General features: G+C 40.7%; 1 protein-coding gene across 1 annotated transcript in view; it reads left to right on the top strand.

Moving 5' to 3' along the window:
* The window catches only part of CHST9 (carbohydrate sulfotransferase 9), a 292,367-nt gene that overhangs the window by 250,432 nt on the left and 14,265 nt on the right, over positions 1 to 27,670 (top strand). Inside the window, exon 5 of the mRNA XM_032293135.1 lies at positions 12,876 to 12,913. Within this exon, the coding sequence (XP_032149026.1) occupies positions 12,876 to 12,913 (38 nt within the window). The remainder of the gene's footprint in view (positions 1 to 12,875; positions 12,914 to 27,670) is intronic.

Here is a 27,670-nt window from a genome sequence, read left to right on the forward strand (position 1 = left end):
GAAAACATGAAGAATTTGGTTTATGTTCCTGTATTAATTTCCTTAGGATAATGGCCTCCAGCTGCATCCATGTTGCTACAGAGAACATGGTTTCATTTTTTCATGGCTGCACAGTATTCTATGGTGTATATGTACCACATTTTCTTTATCCAATCCACTATTGATGGGCAACTAGGTTGATTCCACATCTTGCTATTGTGAATAGTGCTGCAATGAACATACAAGTACATATGTCTTTTTGGTAGAACAATTTATTTTCTTTTGGGTATATATCCTGTAATGGGATTGCTGGGTTGAATGGAAGTTCTGTTTTAAGTTTTTTGAGAAATCTTCAAACTGCTTTCCACAGTGGCTGAACTAATTTATCTTCCCACCAACAGTATATGAGCATTCCCTTTCTCCATGGCCTCGCCAACATCTGTTATGTTTCAACTTTTCAGTAATAGCCATTCTAACTGACATGACATGTTATCTCATTGTGGTTTTGATGTTTATTTCTTTGATAATTAGTGATGTTGAGCATTTTTTCTTATGTTTGCTGACAGCTTCCTTTAAGAAATGCCTGTTCATGTCTTTTGTCCAATTTTTAAAGGGGTTATTTGTATTTTGCTCATTCAATTGTTTTAAGTTCCTCATAAATTCTGGATATCAACCTTTTTTGGATGCACACTTTGCAAATATTTTCTCCTGTTCTGTAGGTTGTCTGCTTTTGTTGATAGTTTCTTTTGCTGTGCAGAAGCTCTTTAGTTTAATTAGGTTCCACTTCTCAATTTTTGTTTTTGTTGCAGTTACTTTTAAGGGCTTAGTCATGAATTCTTTCCCAGAGCTGATATCCAGAATGATGTTTCCAAGGCTTCCTTTCTTTTTCATTTGTGCCAATTCTACAGGAACTTTCATTACACTTCATTCTTTTAAGAGTCAAAGAACATAAGCAACTATAAGCAAATTTAGTATTTATAGCCCTGTTGTTATACAATGAAGACAAAAGTCAGAGGTGAAGTAATTTGCGAGATATAATATAGCCTGGCAAAGTCAAGACTAGAAAAATCTGAGAGTCAAGTGAGGTGGCTCATGCCTGTTATCCCAGCACTTTGGGAAGCCAAGGCAGGGGGATCACTAGGTCAGGAATTTGAGACCAACCTGGCCAACATAGTGAAACCCCATCTCTACTAAAAATACAAAAATTAGGCCAGGTGCAGTGGCTCATGCCTGTAATCCTAGAACTTTGGAAGGCCAAGACGGGTGGATCACCTGAGGTTGGGAGTTCGAGACCAGCCTAACCAACATGGTGAAACCCAGTCTCTACTAAAAATACAAAATTAGCTGGGCGTGGTAGTGCACACCTGTAATCCCAGCTACTTGGGAGGCTGAGGCAGGAGAATCACTTGAACCCGGGTGACAGAGTTTGCAGTGAGCTAAGATTGTACCACTGCACTCTAGCCTAGGCAACAGAGGGAGACTCCATCTCAAAAATAAATAAGTAGAATTTACTTTTTCATCTCATAAACATAAAATGTACCTAGGCACTTTTCTGCCTTTCTTTTGCACAGATGTGAGTACATGCATACATACCTGCCTGTTCACCTGACAAAACCCACACATACACACACAATCTAGTCACACCACAGCTATCTTTGAAAAATAGGTAACTGCAACTCCAGAAAAAGATTCTCTGATGGTAGTAAGAATTGTCACTTATTATTATGACGATGATAGTTGTGATTACTATGTCATTATTAAAGTCCAGATCTAATGGTTGGCTTTTTTCACAGTATAAACGATGAATACAGATTTTTTAAATAAGGGATCAGGGTAGTAGCTATGTATGACAGCCAAAAATTTCTGTTTCTAAATAGCTCTCAGCAGGGGATAAAAAGCAACTGATAGCTCTCTTTGGGACAGACGTACTGAGATAGCATGTCTACACTATCTGTATTAGGACATGGTTGTCTTAGTCATCTGTCAAAGAAACAGACTGACTTCAACCAACAGTTTCCATCAAACTCATTTTCTAGACAAAGAAACTGAGGCTTGACAGAGAATGAAGTATAGTCTTGGTGAGAGAGCATTCTGAGCTCTGTAATTCACTTAGCCTCTGGGCTCCTGCACCCCTCATCCTTTTTATTCTCAGTGTTTCAGGGCATTGTTCCTTCAGTTTGCACTGGGTTGGCTGGAGGTAGGCACCACAGGTTTGATTGATACAGCAATTTGCATCTCAAGGCATCGCTCGATAAATACAGTGCAATGAAAGGCTACTCTCTCACCAGCCAATTTCCCCCTGTGGGCTGACTTTAGAAGCTCATTGATGTCACTTCCTTCCTCAGTCAGCAAGTGAATTTTCTTTAATTCTCAAGACCAGCTGTCCATGCTGTCAACAGAAAGTTATTAAAATTCCTTTAAAGTGAATAAAAATAGCCTAAAAGCAAATGTACTTGGAAACAGGAAAGAATCAGTATGCAAAGTCCACAAACCTCTGAGCAAAATAATGTTGATCCAACCAGAGATTTCAAACATTGTATATTCAAGTTGCTAGAAAAAAATAATTAAAAGATGCTAAGCCACATACTTCTTAATCTTTTATTAGTAAAGGCTTATACAGTTAAAATGTATCCCCCTAAATTTCATTCCTTTTCAAGTATGATTTGAATAAATTTGAGAATGACTTAGGTTTGAGAATCCCTCTTAAGTGGGATTCCCTCCTCTTTTCTTGCATAGTCCAGAGAACATTTTCATCTCCACCAGGCTAAGGCTATCCCAAAGCAAGAGACAAACATTATCATTAGGACCAATCATAACCACTAGGACCACAAAAATAATATAATTATATATTTTAATTTATTAGAGTTTTACTAGCTCAAGGGAAGAGGTAATTTTTTCTTATATTTAAATGGGTATAACTCACAGAAATGAACTATGTAGCTCCTGAGTCCCCCTGATCCTCAACTGACTGCCTGACCTCAGTCACTGGAAGACTGGCCAGTTATCTTCTGAATCAGCCCGTGCTTTTCCTTCAGGCCCCCAGCAGCTGAGCTCCTGCCTTGTTGCCAGAGTTGTACATGACCTGGTACCCAAGTCCCTCCAAAGCATGGATATGCTCCTTACTACCATTAGTCACCTGCATCTTCCTTATTTGGACAGATGTCATGAATCCTGGACTCCCTATGACCTTTTGCCAAGGAAACTTGTATCCAGCCTGTCTTGTCATCCCCAGACACACCCCAAGTTTGTGTCTTGGGTTCTTCTCCAGTGCCTGGGCTCTCAAGTTCAGGCTACACTTGTGCTGTCCAGCCTACCCAAAGCTTCCTTGCTACACACGCTGCACAAAGCAATTAAAAGAAAGTACGTATATTTACCGTAGCTGTGCTAAAGAAAACAATAACTATTTTAGTAAATAGTAGTTTTAGTAAATAGTGGAAAAAATGGTAGAAATTTGGATAAATCCAAACTAAAAGGTCACGTATAATATGGTTAATAATCAGAAAAATTGCAAATCATAATCTTGGAAGTTATCTAAAATTAACTCTCAGTCCTTCACTTCAGTTTCCATAATTTGGAGCACATTGTATTCCTAATATAGAACTATGATGATATAAGTGTGTAAAACACACAAAAAAGAACTTTGGTATAATTGCTGTTACTAAGATGCTTAAACATCTTGGAAAATCAATTGGGAATGAATATAAAAAGGGCTGCTTTCACAAAATAAAGCATTTGATATGGTGCAGAATTCACAGCAGTCAAACTCAGGCCCTAATATCATCCATCTAGTGATTTTTATCCCATGTACCTTTCCTTTCCTGAGCAAACGAGGGCCAGAAGCAGCTACCCTCAACATGTTGGAGGCTAGTGCAAGGCTTTAACCACTGAGATCAATATATATATTGAACATTCTAGGTGATCAATATATATATTTATGGAATCATTGATAGTGATCTCAGTATCACCGAGCTGGGTCCTTAGGATACAATAAACAAAATGATTGTAGTCCCTGACCTCAAGGAGCTTACATTATAGAATAGGAAACAAGCAAAAAAGTAACCAGATGTACAAATAAAATAATTGCAAGTTGTGATCAGTGCTATGAAAGAAACAAATAATGGGCGGAGATCAAGAATCACAAGAGATGGAGTGACCAGGGAAGAACCCTTGAGATCTTAATATTAAATTGAGACTTGAAAAATATGAAAGAGCCAGATCTGCAAAATTGGAAAGACAAGATAACAGCATGTGCAAAAGACCAGAGGCCAAAAGGGACCTGAAATGAACATAAGGCCAGAGTAGATGGTGGGTAGAAAGGAAGGGAAACAGACAGCAAAGTGAGGTTGTAGAGGTGGCGGGCAAGAAGCAGATGGGCAAGGCCTACAAGATGTAGAAAGTAATTTGGAGAGAGCCAGAATGGCAACTGGGGGACCCCAGAAGGCTAACATCATAAACCAGGGGAGAGACGTTGATGGGCTCAACAAATTGGGGGCTGTGGATAGACAGCATGAAAGGTCGATATATTCTGAAGACACTGAGACACTGTCCTGCTGCCCATTGAGTCATTGGCCCCTTGAGCTATTTCCTGGTCCTTTTCATAAGCAATGGTTACATCTCTGTGCTCCTTTGAGAGTAAGAGCAGGGCCCCAATTCGATGAATGATCAAATCTTCCCTGTTTCAGATCACCCTATTTGCCTTCTTTCCCCAATTATCAAGTTCCTTCTTAAAATACTCTTTGATGGGGAAAAGGCGGGAATGTGATACTCCAGAACTCCACTGTTCTGGAATATGAAATTACCCTACATGTGCAGATATATAATGGGCATATTTGCACCCCAGGAAAGAGGAATAGATTCATAATCTCATCTCCTTTTCCTTGCCCCATTTCAAGACTTCACATGAGCACCTTCAAAACAGTTCAAGCACCGCTACAGAAGGGGTCGTGCCTAATGTAGGTTATAATACAGAAAGAGACAATGTCATGGAAAAGTAGAGAACAGAGCCAACCAGTTCTTTGGGAGAAAGGAGCAGGCTAATTGGGAGCAATGGCCTTGTTCACAGTTGAGTCTCCAGAACTTAGTATCCATCCATATATGACACCTGGCAGCTGATCAAACAGTATTTCTTGAATAAATGAATAAATAAAGTCATATATGACTCTTTCTAATCTTCATTCCCTGTATCCATTTGTTACCAATTTCTCTCAAACATTTCTTCAACACACTGTCTTTGATTTTCTTCATCTTCCTTCTCATTTCTCCGTAGTCTAGGCCCTAACCCATCACTTAGTTTATACATCCCACCAATGCCCCCTGGGTATTCTCCAATTTCTCCTCCTACTCTGAGCAATTTTATTTACCAGTTGAATCTTCCTTTATAACCTACCTCTGCTGAAAAAACCATAATTGCCCCCAAATTGTCTATTGCTTTAAACATAAAGCAATTGATTTGTTCTCAGGTCACCCAAACCTGCCTGGGCAATGCTGTTTCCCTCTAAACCCTGTCCCCTAGTTAGGGTAGTCATTGCCATTATTCTCCCTTTTATCCATTTTTGAAGACATAATTCAAATTCCACCTTCTAATTATTCTGATTCCTATGTTACAAAGACAGATTCTATCCCTGAACTTATTTTTAAGTTCTTAAACTTGCCATATCTCTAGAATTTGTTCAAACATGCGAAAGAGATATCCAACAGATAGTACAATACAGCTATTTAGATATATATGTCCAAGAGATATGCTTGAACTCCATGAAGTAAAAGGTTAATAATAAGTCAATTAAAATTATGTTCCCTGGTTGTTCATGACCTATTTCTGCATGCGTTAAAAGGGAGTATAGCAGTGATTAACGGCAGCATACTTCTTGGAAACCTACTTGTTCCCCAAGACCAATCATATTGTTTGTTCCCCCTCTGTGTTCCCACAACATGTTATCCCTAACTCTGTGAAAACGCTTCTCAGGAGGCACTGCTGTTTCTCTTCACTTATCTGTCTCTGCCATCTGACCCTGACCTTCTTGAGGGCAGGCACCCTGGTGTATTATCTTTGCATGCCCAGCACTGAGGAGGTATCCAACACAGTGAAAGTATTATATTTTTTGGAATGAATATGCTATACTATAAGATATTAAACTTGCACTTTTAGTTCTTTAAATCAGAGAAAGTGACTACACAGCTAATGAGTCTGTAGTTTTGAAGGACTATAACTTATCCAGAGAAGACTACATCTGAGAAATTATTTCACACGTTAGAGCCTATGGTTCAAAACAGACTTTCACAAGGTGATTAAAGATACACCCAGGTACTAAGGTGCTGCTGGATGGACTGATCCTCCAGGGTTTGTACCAATTGCTGGAGCCCCAAATGACTGTTCATTGCAAGAAATAAGATTTTCCTCTGGTAAAAGCTATGGTGCAAAAGGCAATCCCTATATACAAAATTGCCACCAAAAACAATTGTTGATGTCCCAATGGACCAGGAGTCCTACCTGCCTGAAGACATAGTTGGTGGAGTTGAGCTCCACAATGGGATTGTAAAATAAAGGTTTTCAACACACTGGAAAGACGGCTGGATCTCAGTCCAGCAGACGATGCCAGAAGTCCAGGGAGCCTAATTTGGCGCAAGTGCCAACAGAAGTTTGTAGACTAAGCTTTTGGCTCTCCTGCTATGACATGGAAGCTTCTGACAGTAAAGAAATAAGAATGTCTACATGGCCTCCTGTTTGCTGTTCCAATATTTCTCTGTCTTTATCAGTGGATGCCTCTCTGTCGCTAAAGCCCTTGCCTAATTGCTAACAATGGGAGAGAGTGTGATGTAATGCGATGAGGAACCCACCTCTAGTTCATCTCAGAGTAGCACAGCTCCAGTCAGCTCTGCGGCATTACATGAAGGGGAGCAGATGGTGGCTGCATGCACTTCACCAAGTGTCCTGCTCTTCCTCTGGGTCCCAACAACCTACTCTGGTGGTGATGTGTACGGTGTTCTCTACCCTTAAGTCTCTGCTTTTGAGGTCTAAGACATATGTGGTGCATCATTCCTTCCAGCAGTAGTTGCTTCACTGTTACTGTTTGGGCCTAGAAGTTTTCCTCATCTGTAAATGCAATTTAAAATCTAAGCCATGAATATTCTTTATTTAGTTAAAGATTTATGTAGATTTAATTGTAATTTCTTATGTAAGGCACTACAAATTTGTGGTTTGAGAGAGTAAAGTTCCTACTGAGGTGCCTAGAAAAGAGGTATTTTCCAAATTCCTTGACAAAAAAAAAAAAAGACAAGACTGAGCTACAGATAGATTCTTGCAGATCTATGCATGGCTGCAGAAGGTCTTTTAGCCTCCCACCATTTTCCCTTTTTTCTATGTGTTGGCATTTTTCTGAAAAGCAGAATCATAGCTGCTCAAAGGGGCCTGTTACCTGAAAGAAGTTCAGAACCACTGCTTTAAATTGTTTAGGCAGCAAAAGAACTTTCCCTGGAGTTTTAGTCAGTTGGAGGTGATTAATCAAACAACTTACAATGAGAAGAATGAATGAGTCTCGCCGCGTAGTTTGGAGAATTTGAGGCAGTTGTCCTGGAATTATAAATCTTAGAGAAATACGTCCTCCCCAACCCATGTTGATGATGGTGGGTTTGGGCTGTTTCAACAGATTGTGTTTCTAAAGCTCATGAATGCACAGAAATGTCTCAACACCACCTTCATCATAAGATAAGCCAACAGTGTCCACAACCTCTCTCTGCAGTTTATTCTGCTTTGTTTTGTGAAGACGTTGTGAGACTAAAATTGAAGAAATTTGGAATAACTCTTTTTATATTCCACTTAATCTGCCAGTCAGACAACCTTGTCAAATGTTGTTGTTATTTACGTTTCTAATCCTCTAAGCAGAAGTTAGAGGGACAAGACCCAAATATGAGACAAACAAGACTAGTTTTATCCTAAAAGTCTGCTTTAACAAAAAAGTGTTTCAATAGTTTTTGGAGAACAGGTGGTTCTTGGTTATATGGATAAGTTCTTTAGTGGTGACTTCTGAGATTTTGGAGCACTCATCACCTAAGCAGTATACATGGTACCCAGTATGTACTCTTTTATCCCTCACACCCCCCTCAACCCTTCCCCCTGAGTCCCCAAAGTCCATTATCTCATTCTTATGCCTTTGTGTCCTCATAGCTTAGCTCCCATTTATAAATGAGAACATGTGATAGTTGGTTTTCCATTCCTGAGTTACTTCACAGTATAATGAACTCTAGCTCCACCCAAGTTGTTGCAAATGCCATTATTTCATTCCATTTTATGGCTGAGTAGTATTCCACGGTGTCTGTGTGTGTGTGTGTGTGTGTGTGTGTGTGTGTGTGTGTGTATGTAACACATTTTCTTTATCCACTCATTGGTTGAGGGGCATTTAGGTTGGTTGCAATTGCGAATTGTGCTGCTATAAACCTGCATGTTCCTGTGTCTTTTTCATATAATAAAAGTTAGCTTTTCTATGTCTTAAGAATAGCGACATTGTTCCTTCGAATGCTGGCCATCCTTTCACCCATAGACTGAGAAAATTTGGTCCAGTTTCTGCATGTATTTGAGCCCTGGTCACATAATCTTGAAAAACATAGGAGGGGCTGGGTACAGTGGCTCACGTCTATAATCCCAGCACTTTGGGAGGCCGAGGTGGGCGGATCACAAGGGCAAGAGATCAAGACCATCCTGGCCAACATAGTGAAACCCTGTCTCTACTAAAAATACAAAAATTAGCTGGATGTGGTGGGGCATGTCTGTAATCTCAGCTACTCGAGAGGCTGAGGCAGGAGAATTGCTTGAACTTGGGAGGCGAAGGTTGCAGTGAGCTGAGATCACACCACTGCACTCCAGCCTGGTGACAGAGTGAGACTCTGTCTCAAAAAAAAAAAAAAAAAAAAACAGGAGGAATAATCTCTACTTTTCAGGGTTGTTCCAAGGACATAATGTCTGTGAGGCGTGTCGCACAGACCCAGGACACAGCAGTTACTCAGCAGCAGTGTGCTTTCTTCCCTGTCCCTTGAGGAACCGCTGAGAAAGAGAACTTGTTTGAATTCATTTCCTTTTGCTGCTGTAACAAATCACCAAAAACTTTGTGGCTTAAAACAACACAAATTTGAGCATCTTACAATTCTGGAGGTCAGAGTTCAGACGGGCCCCACCAGACTAAAATCAGGACAAGGGCAAGTCTGCATTCCTTTGCAGGGCTCTGGGAGACAGCCATGTCTTCTCTTTTCCAGTTTCCTGAGGTTGCTCACAGTCCTTGGCTCACAGCCCCTTCAGCAGTGGCATCACTCCAACCCCTGCTGCTACTGCCACCTTGCCTTCCCTCTGCTGTGAACTCTCCTGCCCCTTTGTTATTGGGACTTTTATGATTACACTGGATGTGTCCAGATAAGCTTCCCGTTCCCACATCCTTAACTAAATCACAACTACAAAGTCCTTTGTTATGGAAGGTATTGTATTCACAGGTTGATTAGGATGTGGACATGTTGGGGCCCATTATTTGATCTACCATGATTGTCATGGCAGCTTCTGCAACCTACAGATGTCTTTGTCTTTATTACAGGCTCAAGCCTCGCTTATTAACTTCCTCTTACTTTTTTTTCCCTTCTCTCATTGTACATTTTTCAGACAGGGTCTCACTGTGTTCTCAAGGCTGGTCTTGAACTTGAGGGCTCAAGCAGTCCTCCCACCTCAGTCTCTCAAGTAGCTAGGACTACAGGCACATGCAACCATACCCAGCCAATGTGTGTTTTTTTTTTTTTTTTAATTTAGAGATGAAGTCTTGCTGTGTTCTCATTTTAATAATGCTATCATCTGCCAGATTCCCTACTAGTAAACCTGAGGCTGCCTGGGCTCAAGCCCTCACCACTCCTGCCTGGACACTGCACATGCTCATCACTCTCTTCACCACCCACCTCTCTTACCCCAGAAATCCATATCCACACCACCACTCAACTCATCTTTTTCCAGAACTGCTTTGGCCACCTCATCCTCATCTGAATTGCTGGCCTTCTTCTGCCCACAAACCCTCCAGTCTCACCCCAAGTCACACCTTCCCAAGGCTGGGCTCCTTCCCTCTTCCTACATTTCGTTTCCCAACCTGCTAAAGTATATGCATATGTTAAATAAGCCACTCAGAATTTCTCATGACTCACTCACACACACCCTTCTCTTGCCTGCCTCTGAGATTTCTTTACTTGTCCTGCCCCAACTACCTGGAGTGCCCCTCTCTTATCCTTTACCTGCAAAATTCATCCTTATTTCATTCAATCCTCACAAATCTGGGAAGGAGTAGATATTGTTAACCCTTTGTTATAGAAAGGCAAACAAGCCAGAGCATTAAAGTAACTAGCCCCAGTTCAAATGCCTAGTAATTGTCAGAGCTGTCATTAAATACCAGGCTGTCCTTTACTCCATTTTCTAAATTTCAGTAGGCTGCTGCATTATTAGGGTATGAATATTTTATTGTTTTACCCTGATTTTTCTCTTCAATTTCTGCAGATTTCCCTTGGTCCCAAAGAAAACCGAACTAAGGTTTTGTAGTGCTGCCACCACCCCTGACACCCCAGGAGTCGGTGTTTCAGTTACCAACCAGAGCTGAGTGGTCTTTTAAAAATGCAAATCTGTGCATGCTATTCTAATGCCACTACCCATGCACTAGCCTGAATCCCCTTAATGGCTGATTTCCCACTGCCATTTAAGAGGATCTTAAATTTCCCAAAAATGGCCCACGTTTATCTGGCTTCCTTGCAGTGTTTCCTGCCTGCCAGTGCAGCTCCCCACACTATGCCCTGCTCACCTCTCCATGCCCTCCATGCTGGCCTCCTTTCTATCCTTGGACCACCATGCTCCCTCCTATTCCATGGCCCTTGCACATGTTCTTCCTCCTACGTGAATGTTCTTCCCCCCTTTCTCGGTCAACTTAACTCCTTTATCATCTTGCAGGCTTTGACTCAAATGTCACTTCTATAGGGAGCCCACATTTAAACACCAGTTATCTGTAATTTAAAAGGCCAAGTTTTCCCACAAACCATGTTTTGTCTTCTTTAAACACTTTGCATATAAACTGACAAAAGGAATCTAAAACATATCAAGAGTATCTGAATGAGCATTGCCGTTTTAAAAATGAAGAAAATTGGTTCTTATCTGGAGAGTCTGAGACTGGCCCCAGGCAACAGGCATTTCCTGACAATGACACCATCAAATAGCCCACACCTGAGCATCGCCATTCAATTTCCCCTGTGTTCCTTACACCTCTCCTGTATCTCATATGACTCCTAGCTTGGTACTGAATGCTTAACAAAATTTTTAAGTATACTTATTATTGGTTGACTAATTGACCAATAAGTTTCACTTGGGACATCTTTTTTTGAAAACAGTTTGGCAGTTTCTTAAACAATTAAACCTGCAACTATTCTATAAGCTAGCAATTTCACTTCTGGACATTTATTCCAGAGAAATGAAGGTTTATGTTCACATAAAAACCGGTACACAAATGTTTATAGCAGCTATATTCATAATAGTCAAAACTTAGAAACTACCAAGATATCCTTCCATGAGTAAATGGCTAAACAAACTTCAGCACATCCATACCGTAGAGTACTACCCAAAAATGAAACCAAACACGTTGACACACACGGCAACCTGGATGAGTCTCCAGAGAAGAATGCTGAGTGAAAAGAGGCTAATCCTTAAAGGCTCTATGTTTTATGAGTCATTTGTATAACATTCTTGAAATGACAAAATGACAGAAATGGAAAACAGCCTAGTGGTTGCCAGGGTTTAAGGAGGACATGGAGGGGAAATGATATAGCTATAGTGCACAAAAGGGGAGATACTTGTGGTAAAGAAAATACTCTTTACTTTGACTGTATCAATATTAACATCCTGGTTGAAATATTGTACTGTAGCTTTTCAAGATGTTACCAGTAGGGGACTGGGTAAAAAGTACAAGAAATCTCTCTGCATTGTTTCTTCCAACTACATGTGACTCAATAGTTATTTCAATTAAGCTTAAAGCTTGTTTTTTAAAAGGGACACATTTAATAACATATTTGTAACACTGAGGTGTTCACAAACACACAACTGTGATGCCACAAAATGTCTTCTTTCTTTTCTTTTCTCATGGTTTGTTTTTGTTTATTACTACTAAGGATTTTATTTTCCTTTATTTAAGACATACATGACATTGATTACTTTCAGTCTATTTTCACAATGACTGAGGTTTATTATACTAGAATCGTTATTTTTTATGTCCCTTGGTTACCTGTCATACACAGAATACTACTCAAAAATAAAAAACATTCATTACTCTGTTTTTCATCCTGATCGAGATACAATTTATAGAACTGTTGGTTTGTACTTCAATCTCTGGCAATACCATAAACAGCCAAGTATATTAATGCCTTTATCACTCCCCACATAAGAAATGTTCTTTAAATTAGCACTTCTGCCATCTGCCACTTCAGATCTCCTTGACTAGTTCTTGGGGTTCCCTGAGCTCAGTGTTAGTATTATACTTCAATATAATTGAAGGTTGTCATTGTTTGGAAAACTTTGTTTTTACTGGCTGTTGTTCAAATTTTTCTTCGGTCCTTTTCATCTCTTCATCATTTCTCTGTGAAAGTTTAATACATTCTACTGGTATCACCCTTATTGGATTTCTATTCTATTTTCTGATATTTTTGCCTAACACAATTTATTTAGGGTTTGACTTTTTTTTCCCAATTGTTGAAGTGGCTGTAAACATCCACATTGTGATAGAAATCCTTGCTCAGGTAGTCCTTGACTGCTTTGGAAGTATTTCCTGTAAACAGAGCAGGATCAGTACCGCATTTTATTCATTTTCATGCTTTAATATAAAAATTCTCTTTGCTTTCTCTTTCAGTGAGTAAAGAAAAAATCCAGGAACATATCACCAACCAGGTATTCTCTCACTTCTCATAAACTCTAATATAGAATATTTTTTCGAATGTTAATAATTAAACGTGTAAATGTAAAAAAGGCGGGGGTAATGTTGTTAGTTATGAGCAATATATATGTTATTGGTTCTGCGAAAAAAACATATTTGGTCATATGTAGATGATCATGTACTTTCTTTTTCTCCTCCCAAGCCCAGTTCTTCCCTGCCACATCCTACACAAGTGGGAAACAGTAGACTAACGAGACTCTGCCAGTTCTAACTTGCAAGTATCTCTCTGATCATATTGTGACCTCTGCATTGATATTATCAAGGCAGCAAACACATACTTCCATCTACTTTTCCCTTAACTAAGGTGATTCTCCATGACTTTCTCGGGTTTTCATTTAATAAGCTAGAAGTCACTGCCTCCCAAACAGCTAAGAACTGGCCCCCTATATACCACAAGTTGACCTTCCATTCTGGTCTTTTGTTTCTACTCACAGTTAGCCAGCCTCTTCCTATTCTGCTTCACGGTTTTCTTATCCCATCTTCTTACTGATCTATTTTTGTATTTCTAGGTAGGTGGTGTCCTTCTATAGAACTGCTTTAGGAGCTTGAGACCTGCAGCCACACAAGCAAACCAAGGAGGGCCTTCCCCAAAAGCATATCTTGCCCCACCCTGCCTACTTTCTCCCCAGGCCAGCTTATTTTAGCTACAATTTCTCCACACCCTGCCTGTGCCACTAGACTCAGAGAATGCAGACATTGACCTGTGGGGAAATATGCTTGGGTTTCACCCATAGATACAAATTTCTATATCTTTCTTTTTTCCTTTCTCTGGCATAAATTGCAACTCACCCTTACCAAAGAGAAGGGTGGTAAATCTACATTTATACCAGTCAAAGGTGCATTTCTTCAACCTTCTAAGTGTACTCCAGAAGGAATTAGAATTCTAGTTCCTATTGTCAATCCATCCCAATAAAGTTCTGCCTTCACCTAATCTGTGCCAGATGCCCTGTAACTCATCAAGATTTCAAAACAGTGATCCCATTTGGCTAATATACTATTTTGCAAATTCAGTAGCCAAAATTTAATCAGGTGCCATTTTGCTTTTGAATGCTATTGTACAGGTTGACTTGTAGTAGCAACTCTCTTAATACTGGAAAATGCCATCATTGTGAAATAACAAAATCAGTTGGCCATTTCAAATAGTTTATTTGCCTTTTGAACTTAGTTTCTTTATCATTGCATTTTCCATTATTTGTAGGTACTCAAGTGGTTTTGCAAGGCTGAGCAACAGTTAGCCAGGAAAGTTTACTGCTGCCATTTTTATTTATTTAAGTTGTGTGGGAACACTTTTCCTTACAAAGAGACCTATTTTCCTTATAAGCGTAACAACCTACCTGTTTCCCTTACTAACTTAACAACCTAAAGCAGATGGTTAAAAAATATACTAAGGTCACTTCTGATTAGTAGATTTTCATTTCCTGTTTTTCCTTCTTTTTACATTTAGTAAAACTAACAAAATATGTAGACAACAAAATAGAACAGCAAATATTTACTCATAATCTAAATATTGATCTGATGTCAGATAAAATTGTAATGGTTTTCAGTCTCAATAAGAGAGTGAAATTCCTTAGATTTTAACTAAAGAGGGAAAGGTCTTAATATTTTAATTATATAGTCATTCTCAGAACAGATCGTTGTCTCATTCAATCATTGTCTACTGGCTTGTATTTCTAATCCTACAGTGAAATTTCTATTCATTCTTCTCCCAAGTAGAGAAGCTCTCCCCACTCTCAAGAATGATACACTGGCAATACAATTCAAAAAGGTATTTTATACCTCTAATTTATATAAACTCTAGCAAAAAGTCAAGAAATAAAGTCACTATGCCACCAAAACAACTTGGCTCTTGAAAAATCACTATGCCCCCAAAATAATTTGGCTCTTGAAAGGCAAAATGGAGCACCACTGAGCATTAATCTTGCCCCTAAATCCTTCCCACTAGGCACTATAGATTGTGTAATTAAATTGAAATTGAAAATCAAGTATTTATTCTTTCTCCCCCTCCCCCCCTCCCCACATCAGGCAGATGATAAGTTGTGCACCAGTGTGAGAAATCAGAACTGGAGTGGAGGGGAAGCTCTAGCCTGCTGGCCAATATCCAGCCTGTGCGTTTAGCCCACGGCTATTTTACCACACCTGAGGTCTGAGAACAAACAACTATTTGAGTCCTCTGGAGGGAACGCTGGATTCTTTCCTGTGCAATTCACTGGGGAAATTAGTATGCTTTTTAAAAGTAACTTGTTAACGCAGCTTGTTTACGAGAAGAGGACAAAAATGAGCAGTGAACTGCTTGGCAGCCTCTGTTCTAGAATAGGATGAATGCATGACCCATTTTTTTTTTTCAGCTGTCTCTTTGGCAGTTCAATGCTGCAATAATTTCCTATCTGAAAATGTTACTTGTAGAGATGAAATCTTCTGTAGGTTTCCTGAATAATTTTTACAATGCTAGATGAAAGATAATACTTTAAAATATTACCAAAAATGCTTTCAAAATCAAATGAAAACACGGTCAGCAGGAGAATGGAAAAACTGAATGTAAAAATCTTAATTTAAATTTTAGAAACTGCCCTATTATATAAAAGACAATTGAAGCCTTTTATGTTTATGCCTTTTTATATAGCAGATAAATGAAACCCATAGTGAATTAATACCTTGTGTTTGTGCAGCTAGATGACAAAGAGGGACACCAAATATGGGGCTCTGTTTCTGGTGCAGAGGATGTCTATGTTGTGGAGAACATTCACAGACAGGTGCTCTCTATGAGAAACGCTTGCCTTCACTGATGACCCAGTGCAGAGAGGGGCACCGCCAGGGCAAGCGCTGTATTCGGTCCCGAGGGCTGCCATACAAAAGTACCATGAACAGGTGCCTTAAAACAGTAGAAAAAATTGCCTCACATCCAAAATAGGGTGTCAGCAGGGCCACGTTCTCTCTGAAACCTGTAGCGGAGGATTCTTTGCTCTTTTTATCTTCTTGTGCTTGCCAGCAGCCCTTGACATTCCTTGGCTTAGAGCTGCACCACTCTACTCTCTGCACCTGCGGACACATGGCTGTGCTCCCTATGTGTCCCTCCCCTTCTTATAAGGATCCCAGCCATCTTGACTTAGGGCCTTCCCATAATAACCTCCTCTTAATTGCAGTTGCAAAGACCCTATTATCAAATAAGGTTGTAGTCTTAGGTACTAGGAGTTAGGACTTCAACATATCTGTCTGGGGGACATAATTTGACCTATAACAAGCTGGAAGCCTCGGAGTCATCCTCAACTCCATCTCTGTCTCTGAGCACTGGGCGCTTCTGATGGGATCTCCTGCGGACCTCTCCCAACCAGCTCCTCACTCCACCCACGGCCCCTGTTTCATCCAGGCTCTCATCTCATTTGCTCAGTGATTTCCCAAGGCTCTCGTGTTAGCCTCACCACCTTTCTGTTCATCTTCCATTCTGCTCCAGTTTGCTTTGCAAAATATCATCTTGCTGAAAAATAAGCACTAAGTAGAAAAACCTCCCCCATTGTTAGTAGTGATTTTAACCCTGCCTGGGCATTGCAGTCAGCCCTGAAACTTGTTAGCATGTATCCGAGACCCCATCTCCAACCCCAACCCCAAGGCATTCTGGGTCAGTAGTTCTAGACTTGGGTTCAGGCACAGCACAACCCTCAGACCAGACCAAGAAAGGTCACAGGCTTTAGGAGTCTCTAAGCACCACAAACACAGCCATGTAAAGACCTAGTTTTCTTTCTCAGCCTCATGTTTTAAAGTTTCATGAGCAATTGAGAGCACACAAAATACGGAGAGGAACATAGCAGCTGAATTGGGTTATCTGGGCAAAGAGGATAGGCCAATAAAAGAGTGAAATTCCCTTATTGAGAGAGAGCGGGCTGTGTGGGCCCTGTGAAATCAAAGAAAGAGGGGATGCTTTAGTTTCTAGATAGCCACGCAGTAGCTCCCGAAGTGGGAGGATATATAGGCAGACTGTGTTCCCAGGTAACCATACTTCCACCTTCCCCTCTGCTTGGGGAGGGGGTGTGGAGTGGGTGAGCACAGTTCCAGCTGGTGCTTAGAACCTCCTGGTAATCTGGAATCAGAAAAGTAAGACATGAGGTAGGAGAACCTGTTCTCCTCATTAACTAGAAGACCAGGACTGAGTCATTTCGCATCCTTGATGGGAGCAGATGCAGCTCTTGCCCACGAATCCCAAGGCTAAGTCCAGAGTCCATTCTGTCCTCCCTCTGAAGGTCCAAGCAACCAATCAGGCCTCTAGTGCATGATGATCTGGAGGGACAGCAGGGCTCCTAAAGCCTCCTAGTCCCAGAGCAGTCCTTTGGACAGGAACAAGGAGCGGGTCTTGGGTGTAGCTTCCTTTAAAACTTTGAAATAGTTTGACGTACAGTATGTGGGCCTCCATTCATGCTCTTGTTCTAGGCCCCACAAATGTAGGGAAGAATCCTGCTCAGATATTTGCAATTTCAAAAACTCATTATGGGATTCTGATGGAAAACCATACATAATATTTCTAACCTTTGAGTATGAAATGCAAAGGCTTGGGATCTTGTGATCTTGTACTCCTTTGGAGAGGATTCTCCCCACCGTCCTAGACTTATTTCCCATCCTATTCCTTTATATAAAATTATTGGTTCTTTATGAAACTGTTTCATCACATACTAATCCCCTTCTCTGCATATACAAAATTTGCTCATATTAAGTCCTAACTCAGATAGTACCTTTTCCATGAAGCTTTCTTTTATAACACAGCTAAGAATCATCTCACTCTCTTCTGTGACCCCATTTTATTTTCTCTGCCATTTTGCTATAGAATTTTACATTTTCTACCCTATATTCTAATCATTTATATCCCAGTATGGTTTTTGAGACTACACAGTATCACTCTAAAGGAAAGAGATCATGTTTGGTTCATTTGTGTCCAATGCTGGGCCTTGAATATCATAACAACTCAATCAATTACCGGCAGAATGTAAATTCTTCAGATCACTAAATTCTTATTCTAGTAGCTAGAGGGGCTGCTAAATTTAGACAGTCTAATCCGTATACACAGGAATGTTCAAACCTGCTGTGTCATTGATTCTTATCAGGCAAGAATAAGGTATCATTCCTTCCCCTCCCAGGTAAGGATTCTCAATTAAAAACAGAAGGAAGAAACCAAGATTGCACATGCTTATTATGAATAATGGTCATACAGTCAGGGAGTGAAAGAATCAAAGGGCAGGGAGAGCTGGGTCTTTTTACCCTTATGTCCATATCCATATTGCCGATTGGTTTGCCGGGTTCAAGACTTGAGCACCTGATTCTTTCCTGTAATGTAAGCATGGCAATGCCACTCGCTGATGACTTTTCAGTGTAGTGTAAACCTTAGAACTTCTAAATTTAAAGTGGGATTACATTACCTTGCACTATTCTTATCAAAATGGCCATGCACTCAAGGAGACAATTTTGACTTCAAGATAGTTTCTCTTTACAAGTTCAGCACTAATGGAGCTAGTAAAGATCCCACATGTCCCTAATTCCCTCTTAAGATTGCCTTCAGAATTGAGAGAGTTGCACTTTTAGAAAAGCTCTCCAATTTATGAGTCTTTTTAAAAATCTTGAAAGACTGAAAGGATCGAAAAGTGGTGACACTAATGGTGGTTAACAAAGAAGAATTTATAAAAGATGTCTTTTTTAAAGGTCAGATGGCTTCTACCTAGAAAATACTTAAGTGTAAATGTCAAAGTGCTAGGCTTTGCCTCTTTCATTGGAAGCCAAGACAGTTGAAATGTGAAGGGTATCTATGAAAAGGTATACAGATTGACAAGACAAAGCAAGGCTGGGACAACAGCCCTCAGATGTTTTAAAAGCATGATCACCAAGAAGAAAATAGTGGTTGGAATAAACACTATGAGAACTATTCGCAATCAAATATGCAGATAATTCTCACTCAAGCACTCAATGTTTCTGATAATTGCCATCAATAATTGTGCTCTTCACTCAGTGCTCCATAGCTCATGTATTTGTCACGACTACCCTGTGAGGACCAGGATGTTAATCTCCACTTTACACAGGTGGAAACTCGGACTTGAAATCAGGTTTAGAAATTTTTCAGGTCCTGCCACATTTAGCATGACATTAATAATAGTAATGGCTAGCATTGTTATTCAATGCTTGATGAGCTTTATGTGTGTAGGTATTATGCTAAATTTTACATTAAATTGTTTGTCTTAAACCTCACAACAGTGATCCTGTGAAGTAGGAATAAATTGAAAGAGTCATCTTAGTGAGGCGAATTATTCTGTCCAAGATCGTGCATAAGTGGTCACACCAGAATTAAATAAGGCAATCCAATGCTATCTACAAGGTGAGCAACCAGCCTCTATTCTGGGCTGCTTTAAATATCTTTCTTCAAAGGCACTCAGCTGATGAGTGGCAGAGCTCAAGTGCGAATCCAGGTGTATCTCATTCTGAATTCCTATCTCTTCACCCTTACTCTACACTCCCACCTTTTCTGGAAGTTATTCTTTAATTAAATGATCTCACTTATGACCACCCTTACTAACCCCCCAACTCTGACACCAATATGAAAGCAGTCTGTTCTGAGATCCTGGAATATGATATTTATGATGTGGTGTATCTTTTTTCAAAGTGTTTTAACAATGAAGATGAGCATACACTTACTCTGGGGTCCCTGTTGAGCAGTAAATTACTTTTTTAATTAAATAAGTGAAAAATCAGGTGAATCTGGTCTAAAACTATTTGTTACCTGAAAAGAGATTAAAAACTGGGAGGGGGAAAAAGTATACATTGGAATAATCTGCAGCCCACTGCCAGCTTTCCTTGGTAGAGCCCAGGCAGAAATGTCGTGGAAATAACATGAGAGTTTGAAGTAGAGGACTTTATTGTCCCTCTAAAATGTTCTCTTGCTTTTGTATTTTTTAGAAAGGTACCTTCTAAAAACTCTCTTACAAGTTCTTGATTGTTAGTAATAGCAGTGTCATTGTGGATGTACCCATGTGAGAAAATGTGGAATACCGAAACTACTGAAAATGTAGCATTTATGAAAAAGAAAAATAGTTAATTTACCACTTAATGTAAATTAACCACACCACCTAAAATGCTAACACCCAATAGGCTGGTGAAATACATTCCATGAATAATTTTCTAGTTAATCTTTTTCTCATCTTTTTCCTCCTTTCTGTTGAGTTTTTCAAATCATATCCTTCTCTACTTGCTAACATCTATATCAGAAGATGAACTAACTGAAATGTTTCAGCTTAGCATATTTTATTAGCAAAACGGTTAGCATCATCATGTGAGATTTTTCTCTCAACACATAGTAACGAAAGGCAGTAACCAAGTTCTAACAACAAAAAGCACAATTAGTAGAGCGTGCAGTATTCAGTAACTCAAACACCTCCATGTAGAAAGGCATTCACTCACTTCACAGGTTAAAGCTATGGCCAAAATCAGCCGTAGACCCCACTTGTCATCATGTTTGAATATGCATTCTAAAATATAGTCTTTTTTGGAATATCTTTGAATATGCATTCTAAAATACAGTAATTTTTTTTTTTTTTGTCTACCTTTAAACTATTTTACCCATGCTATTCTTTCTTCTTGTGATAAAGACCTTGAATGAAGGACTCGAATGAAAACTTGATACTTTCTGGCTTTATGCAAAAGAAGTATTTGAGTAGTCATCACCTTGGATAAAAGTTGCTTGGTGACATAAAAGAGTTGTGTTTTAAGAAACAGCGATCATAAATACCAAGCCATTTCTGAGGAATCCGTGTTGTATATGAGGTCTACATCCCCTAGGGCAGATCCCTCAAATATCTATCCACAGACGCCCCTTAAATTAGACATATCCTTTTGCATATGTCTGCATTTCGCAGAGGTACTATTCCTTGGTGCTCACCAGAACCTCAGAAGTGAAGGAAGACACCCTGGAGAGTTTTCCAGCTCCCACTAGAGATAGAAAGCTGCCAGTCATTCCTTTTATTATGCATAAATTGAAACCAATTTTATTTAAGCTTTATTTGACAAAGTAGCACTTGTTTTTCTCAGAAAATAAATTTCTGGGAGGGAGAAGAAATGCAGACAAATAGTGAAAATTCAGAGTACCAGTAAGGATCCAGTGAAAACTACCTTGTCTTTATTAACCTTAATGTGGAAAAAGTTATTATACACAGAAGTGTTATGTTATATTCTGTGGTCGATCATCAAACAAGGATGGAATAAACAAGATTCCTCCCTGTTTCATCACTGGTATATGCCCTGCTCAAAATGTATTAAAGAGGATATTTCATCACACAATTACTGGATAATGAAATTAGGCCAGTGTTCTGTGGATGTGGAATAATGTAATTTACTTATGTTGAATGATTAGCCAATCAGAATTCTCTCATTTTCTAAAGCAATGGATTGATTAAAATGTGACCATAAACAAAAGAGATTTTATTAGGCATAATCTACTTTGTAAACAAATGAAATTAATTCTTTGCCTGACATAAAGCTTTGAAAATGAAAAACCAAAATTGAACACATGCTTCCAATTTTGGTTCTGTTACTAAGATGACACTTAATATAAAAGTTACAATTTAACTTCCCCTCAAGTATTCCATACTTGAGACTAAATGACTCTTAGAAATATGTTCATCAACAGATGGCAGCCACTTATGGCCTCATAAACTCCAAAGCAAGTGAAATTATCTCAGCAAAATAGAAGGAGATTACACTAAAGCCTCATCTGGTTATCTCAGTGATGATTAATGCATTGCACATTGGTTCAATGATGCAATGAATATTGACAGATAATCACCCTTCTTCATATAAGAGAAATACTGAAGAGACAAATGCCAGTGATGTATGGTTTTAATCAATCAATAAGCAATTTCCACATGTGCCCTGTGTACAGAACTGTGCTAAGTGCTCTGGAGGAAGGGGAAGAAAGTGCCAGCAGAGTCCCTATTCTCAAGGAGTTTTCTGTCTTGAAAGAAAAGACTAAAAACTTCAAATACCGTACAGACTAGCAGAGGGTGTGTTATTCCTTGCTTGCTTGTTAATTATACAGTATGGATCACGTGGGAGTTTGAAAAAGCCAATCATCAATGAAAACTACAGTGTTCAGGGAAGGATCACGGAGTGCTTTGAAAACTGAAGTGATTTAGACTTGATTCAGCAGGAAACACAACGTAGCAGCACTGAAAATGCTCAAGTTCAGAAATGACCTCAGGAAATTGGTATGAAATTTTTCCTGAAACTATAACCTGGATTTTCCTTTTGGCTTCATCTCCACTGGTACCAGCCACCAGTCTCTCTCCAGCCTCTTCAGGTTTCCTGCTGCTCCCACTCTTACCAGGCCCAAGTCGTTTGTCACTTGGCTGGCAGTGTACGCTTTAGAAAATGTGAATTATTTCTTTACCTGTCTAAAACTCCCCATGGCTGACACTGCACCCCTGCTAACATCCAAAGCCCTGACCCTGACCTGATATTCCTATAAGGTGTGGTCCCGACCTCCTCTTTCATCCCATCTTGGGCTGTTTGCACTCACAGGGCAACCACAACAGCCTTGTCTTCTGTCCTTCCAGCTGGCCAGGCCCATTCACATGCTATGGCCTTTGCACGCACTGGCCATCTTCAAAACGCTCTGCTTCCAGCTCTTGGGTTCCTTGCTGTCATTCAGATCTCAGCCCTAGTAGCTTCTCCTCAGAGAGATCTTCCTTGGACATCTATTTAATGTAACCCTCCCACTCTCCCTCTGACATCCTCTATTGCATCACTCTGTTTTAGTGTTTTCATCATACTTGGCACCACTTAAATTTTTTGTCTGTCCAACTTTTTCCTTGTTATCTATTGTCACCCACATGAATGTAAGTACCTTGAGAATAGAGACTTGTCAGAGTCATTTGCCCCTTAGCTCCAACACCAGAAAATAGTGCACATATTAGGTGCTCAGTAAATACTTCTTGAATGAATGTGTTGCTTATTAATTCTTCCAGCTGAGATAATCTGGATATGAAAACAAAATATGTTTAAGCAAAATCTTGATGATGAGAATGAATATTTCCAGGGGAAAATGAATGGAATTTGATGTCTAAATATAGGAAAGGAATGCGCAATCTAAGACACGATTAGCATGAGGTTCTCAGGGTTGCTGCAGAAAGGTGATACTCTTGGCAAAAATATAAAGGTTATGGTTAAAAGCCACATATAGTGAGTATACACTACATGTCAGGCATTACATATTTTTCAGAACTCCATTGGGTAGGCATCATTATCTCTTACAGATAAGAGATTGATTCAGTGACTCCAAGTTGTTCAGCTGGGTATCTTATTCCACTGACTGAGGTTGATTGGGTTAAAAGTGCTGGTTTAAGAGCAACTGGCAGCTGCAAGCATGGATGGAGGTTAAAAATCTACTAAGTCTGGTCTTCAGAGCTACCTCTCTCTCATTTCCCAAGTTACTGGGCTGAACTGGATGTGGGACATGCATCTCACAACCTATGGTGGCTCACAGGTTCTTTTGCAAATTGGTCTATGCACCTGTAGATTCCTCCAGGTGTCCTCCTCCTTCTGAAACAGCTCAGGGCTGGCAAGTAGATATACCTTGAAGAAGACATTGAAAAGTGCCTGGATAAAGGCAGGGGAATGTGATTTATGGAGCTGAATGACACCACTTATTGTGGAGACAACCACCTGAAGGGTGAAAGAACCCCAGAGAAAGTAACTGAAATGCAGTACATGAAAATGTTTTGCTTCCATCCTTTTGACCATCCATCTGAGAAATTATTACCTAGAATACGGAAACTTGACTTTGCTAAAAATGAGTTGTATAAGAGAGGCCCAGAGAAGACAATGCTACTGATGCATCTGAGGAGTTGAAGTTGCTGCAACTAAACACTCAGGTGGTCTCTTACTGGTGGCAGGAAATGAATGTTCTTCTTCAATGTATAAATCACCATGGAGATGGCATTATAGAATGAGCATCTCAGTGACAAAAAGCCATGGGGACCAGGTTGGCTGGTTCCTGAGAGTTTATCAGGGGTTGAAAGATACCTTCAGCTTGCCCCATTTCACCCTGATCCAGCTCCCACATACAGCTCCACAAGTGTTGACTCGTTCTCCCAGATTTGCAGCTGTGAAAATGACAAGATTTAAAAAAAATTGACTTGAAAAAACCAACATGGATGGAGTGAAGCTATGATCACCCCATAACCACAAAGTCTAGGCATATGTGTTTCTAACAGTAGTGTGGAGTCAGAAGAGGAGATAAAGACGCCATGAAGATCAAAAGCTTTGTCACAAGGCTGTCATCAAAGCTGAGCAGATGATCACAATCACTGTGTTGTTTGTGCTACCTGAGGAGAGACTCAAAGTCCAGGCAGTGCTGGCTTACATCATTGTTACAGAATGAGGAGGACACCTGGAGGAATCTACAGGTGCATAGACCAATTTGCAAAAGACCCTGTGAGCCACCATAGGTTGTGAGATGCATGTCCCACACCCAGTTCAGCCCAGTAACTTGGGAAATGGGAGAGAGGTAGCTCTGAAGACCAGGAGCAAGAGTCTAGTACTTTGGTCATTTCAAATATTTGGGATTGTTCAGTAGAGCATCAGTTCTTGGTACCCAACATATATTATTTTCAGTTGGAGAACTGGAGCAACCAAAGGTGGTATGATGTCCTCATTCATTCTAACTAGAGTTGACTCGGGCACATTTGGCTTCCTCAAGGTAGCTCGGTACAAAGGATTGTGTTCACTTGGATCTGATAGCAAGGAAATATTCTTGTAGTTAGAGATGTGATGTCACTAAGAGGCAAGGATTGGTTAGGTAGCGAGAAACATACCATTTTGGAGCTGGACAAGACTGGATTTTAATCCCAACTCTAGCAATTAATTGCCCATTATAAAACGCTGAGCAAGTTTAATAAAGATATGATCTCAACCACCTGTCAGAGCTGGAGTGAGGTTTAATTCAATTAATTTGTGCAGCACATGATGCATGTGAAGCCCTCATTTCATACTCCTCCAAGACCCACTCTTACCGGGCAGCCTCTTCCTCCAGCCTTGCTTCAGGAGCTTTCCCGTAACTGAAGGAGAGTGAGCCCTGGCAGGAGTGGAGACAAACAAATGGACCTTCCTGGCCAACTGAAAAAGGCAACCCTCTTTGCTCAGGACAAAGCAGACTCCAGGGATTTGGGAATCTCAAAATACAGTCACGAGTCACAGGTGAGACAAGAGGGTCTTCCCACAGGTCTGTGAATTAATCCAGAAGTGCAAGTCTTTTCCTTGTTTTTTAGAGAGGTATGGTACCCAAATCCATAGACTTTCATCTTGCTACAGTACTGGCTATAGGTGAGTTAATAGTGGCCTAAAATGATGGAAGGCCCCAGGAAAATTCACTGTATGGCACTCGAGATTTCCTTATCCCTTCTGTGGACAATTGTTATCCCTTGTGTGGGAGTAGATGGAGTTAATAAGTTGTGATATTATTTCTGGGCAAGGTGCAACAAGTCGTGTTTGTTCCTCCCAAGGTACAGAATACAGAATTGTGGTGAGGGAAGGAGGTGATGATATACCATCTAAAGAATGTTTAGAGTTACACTTGCCTGCTTTATCATATCTGTATCTCTAGAGAGGACTAGGTAGACTCCTGTCCATCAGTGTCTCAATTTAAAAGAGCATTACAAGCCGGGCATGGTGGCTCACACCTTTAATTCCAACACTTAGGAGGCCGAGGTGGGCAGATCACAAGGTCAAGAGATCAAGACTATCCTGGCCAACATCATGAAACCCTGTCTCTGCTAAAAATACAAAAATTAGCTGGGTGTGGTGGCATGCGCCTGTAGTCCAAGCTACTTGGGAGGCTGAGGCAGGAGAATTGCTTGAACCCGGGAGGTGGAGGTTGCAGTGAGCCGAGATCCTGCCACTGCACTCGAGCTTGGTGACAAAGTGAGACTCCATCTCAAAAAAAAATTTAAAAAGAGCATTGCAATGTCATCACCAGTCTCCTGCCGGGTCCCTACAGCTATTGTGATTAGCATTGCTGTTCCCATGGCTCAAGTGGCTTTGGACTAGTAGGTAATGGGTGGGGGAAGAAACAGCTCCTCTCACCTCCCCCCATGCCCCCCACCCTGGGTATACTCTGCTTCCTGGGACTTGGGCTATGCCTACAGGAAGTAACAGAAAGGGTTGGTATGTCCCCAGCTCCCTCCCCTCTGCCAACTGCAGAGTTGCACTTACTGAGGCTGGGCTGCAGGTGGTAGGCACCCCTCTGCAATCCTCCCATGGCCAGAAGAGCTCATTCTACACCAGCTCTTGGGAGTGAAGTTGTAAAGACTTCCATCCTCAGGCCAAAAGGTCAGGATCAGCACAGCTTATACCTGCCCTGGCAAAGAACACAAGGAGAGGCTATGGCCATGGCTGCTTCTAATACCCATTTAATTGGCATCTTGAATCAAGTACAACTGTTTTTAGGATAGGTAACCCATTTTGGAAACCCCCCAAAAGCTTCAAATTTAATGAAATAATATTTAAAAAAATAAAATTGATAAAATTTATCTGAATGCATGCATACATAGATCTTGCAAATATCCATCTGATGCTCACTTAGTTTCATTAGGGCTCTTTTCACTCTGACATCATCATATGACAACCCACCTGACTCCTCTCTTCTCTTCTGTCCTTCTGCTTTCCTGCTAGTTTAGTTCTATATTCTTCCTTTTCATTCTTTCTCAGAATGAAATCCTGAAAATAAACCCCACTCGGCATGGACTCAGGATCCCCATGGCACGATCTGATGCCACAGGCAATCTCTATTCCTAACACAGGGCCCAGGTAACACATGGTAGCACCCAAGTCTAAGCTGCCTGCTCTGCAGCGAGGGTTAGACCAGGCTTTGGGGAGCTGCCTTGAGTAGAGCTGAGTTGTCAACTATGCAAGTGACATAATCCAGAGGGGCGTGTGTGTCACTCAAAGGTGCTGACACAGGGCAATCTGATCTGGGACCAGCAGATGCTTAATCCCGTGAGACGAATGGAATGCATTCCTGCCAGTGTCCTTATTATTCTCATGCTTGGAAATGCTTCTCCCAGGACTCAGGTGGCTTTGTACTAGTAGGCACTGGGGTGTTGAGCAGGTTGAGCTGCTTCCTGGAAAAGTGCTGTCACTTACGTCATAGCCCCCAGCTTACCTTATCTTGACTCAGATGCTCTCTCAGACTCCTGTTCTGCTGCTTTTGTGCCTTCTCTTCTCTCTCTCTTTTTTTTTTTTTTTTTTTTTTGGGCGGGGGGAGTCTTGCTCTGTTGCCTAGGCTGGAGTGCAGTGGCACAATCTCGGCTCACTGCAACCTCCACCTCCCAGGCTCAAGCAATTCTCCTGCCTCAGCCTCCCAAGTAGCTGGGATTACAGATGCATGTCACCATGCCTGGCTAATTTTTGTAGGTTTAGCAGAGACAGGGTTTCACTGTGTTGGTCAGGCTGGTCTCGAACTCCTGACCTTGTGATCCACCCACCTTGGCCTCCCAAAGTGCTGGGATTACAGGCGTAAGCCACTGCACCCAGCCCCTCTTTTCTCTTTCTTTCTCTTTCTCTCTCTCTCTCTCCTCCTACCCCTTAATAACTGTCCACTCTCCATATTTTTCAGTCTACAGCCCAAAAGGGAGATGGACACATTGATTTAGCTACTTACTCTGTACCCGCTTGGATAGTCTCTTGCTCCAGTT

This window comes from Sapajus apella, unplaced genomic scaffold (assembly GCF_009761245.1).
Source record: "Sapajus apella isolate SASKATOON/1434 unplaced genomic scaffold, GSC_monkey_1.0 scaffold29, whole genome shotgun sequence".
NCBI classification, from domain to species: Eukaryota; Metazoa; Chordata; class Mammalia; order Primates; family Cebidae; genus Sapajus; species Sapajus apella.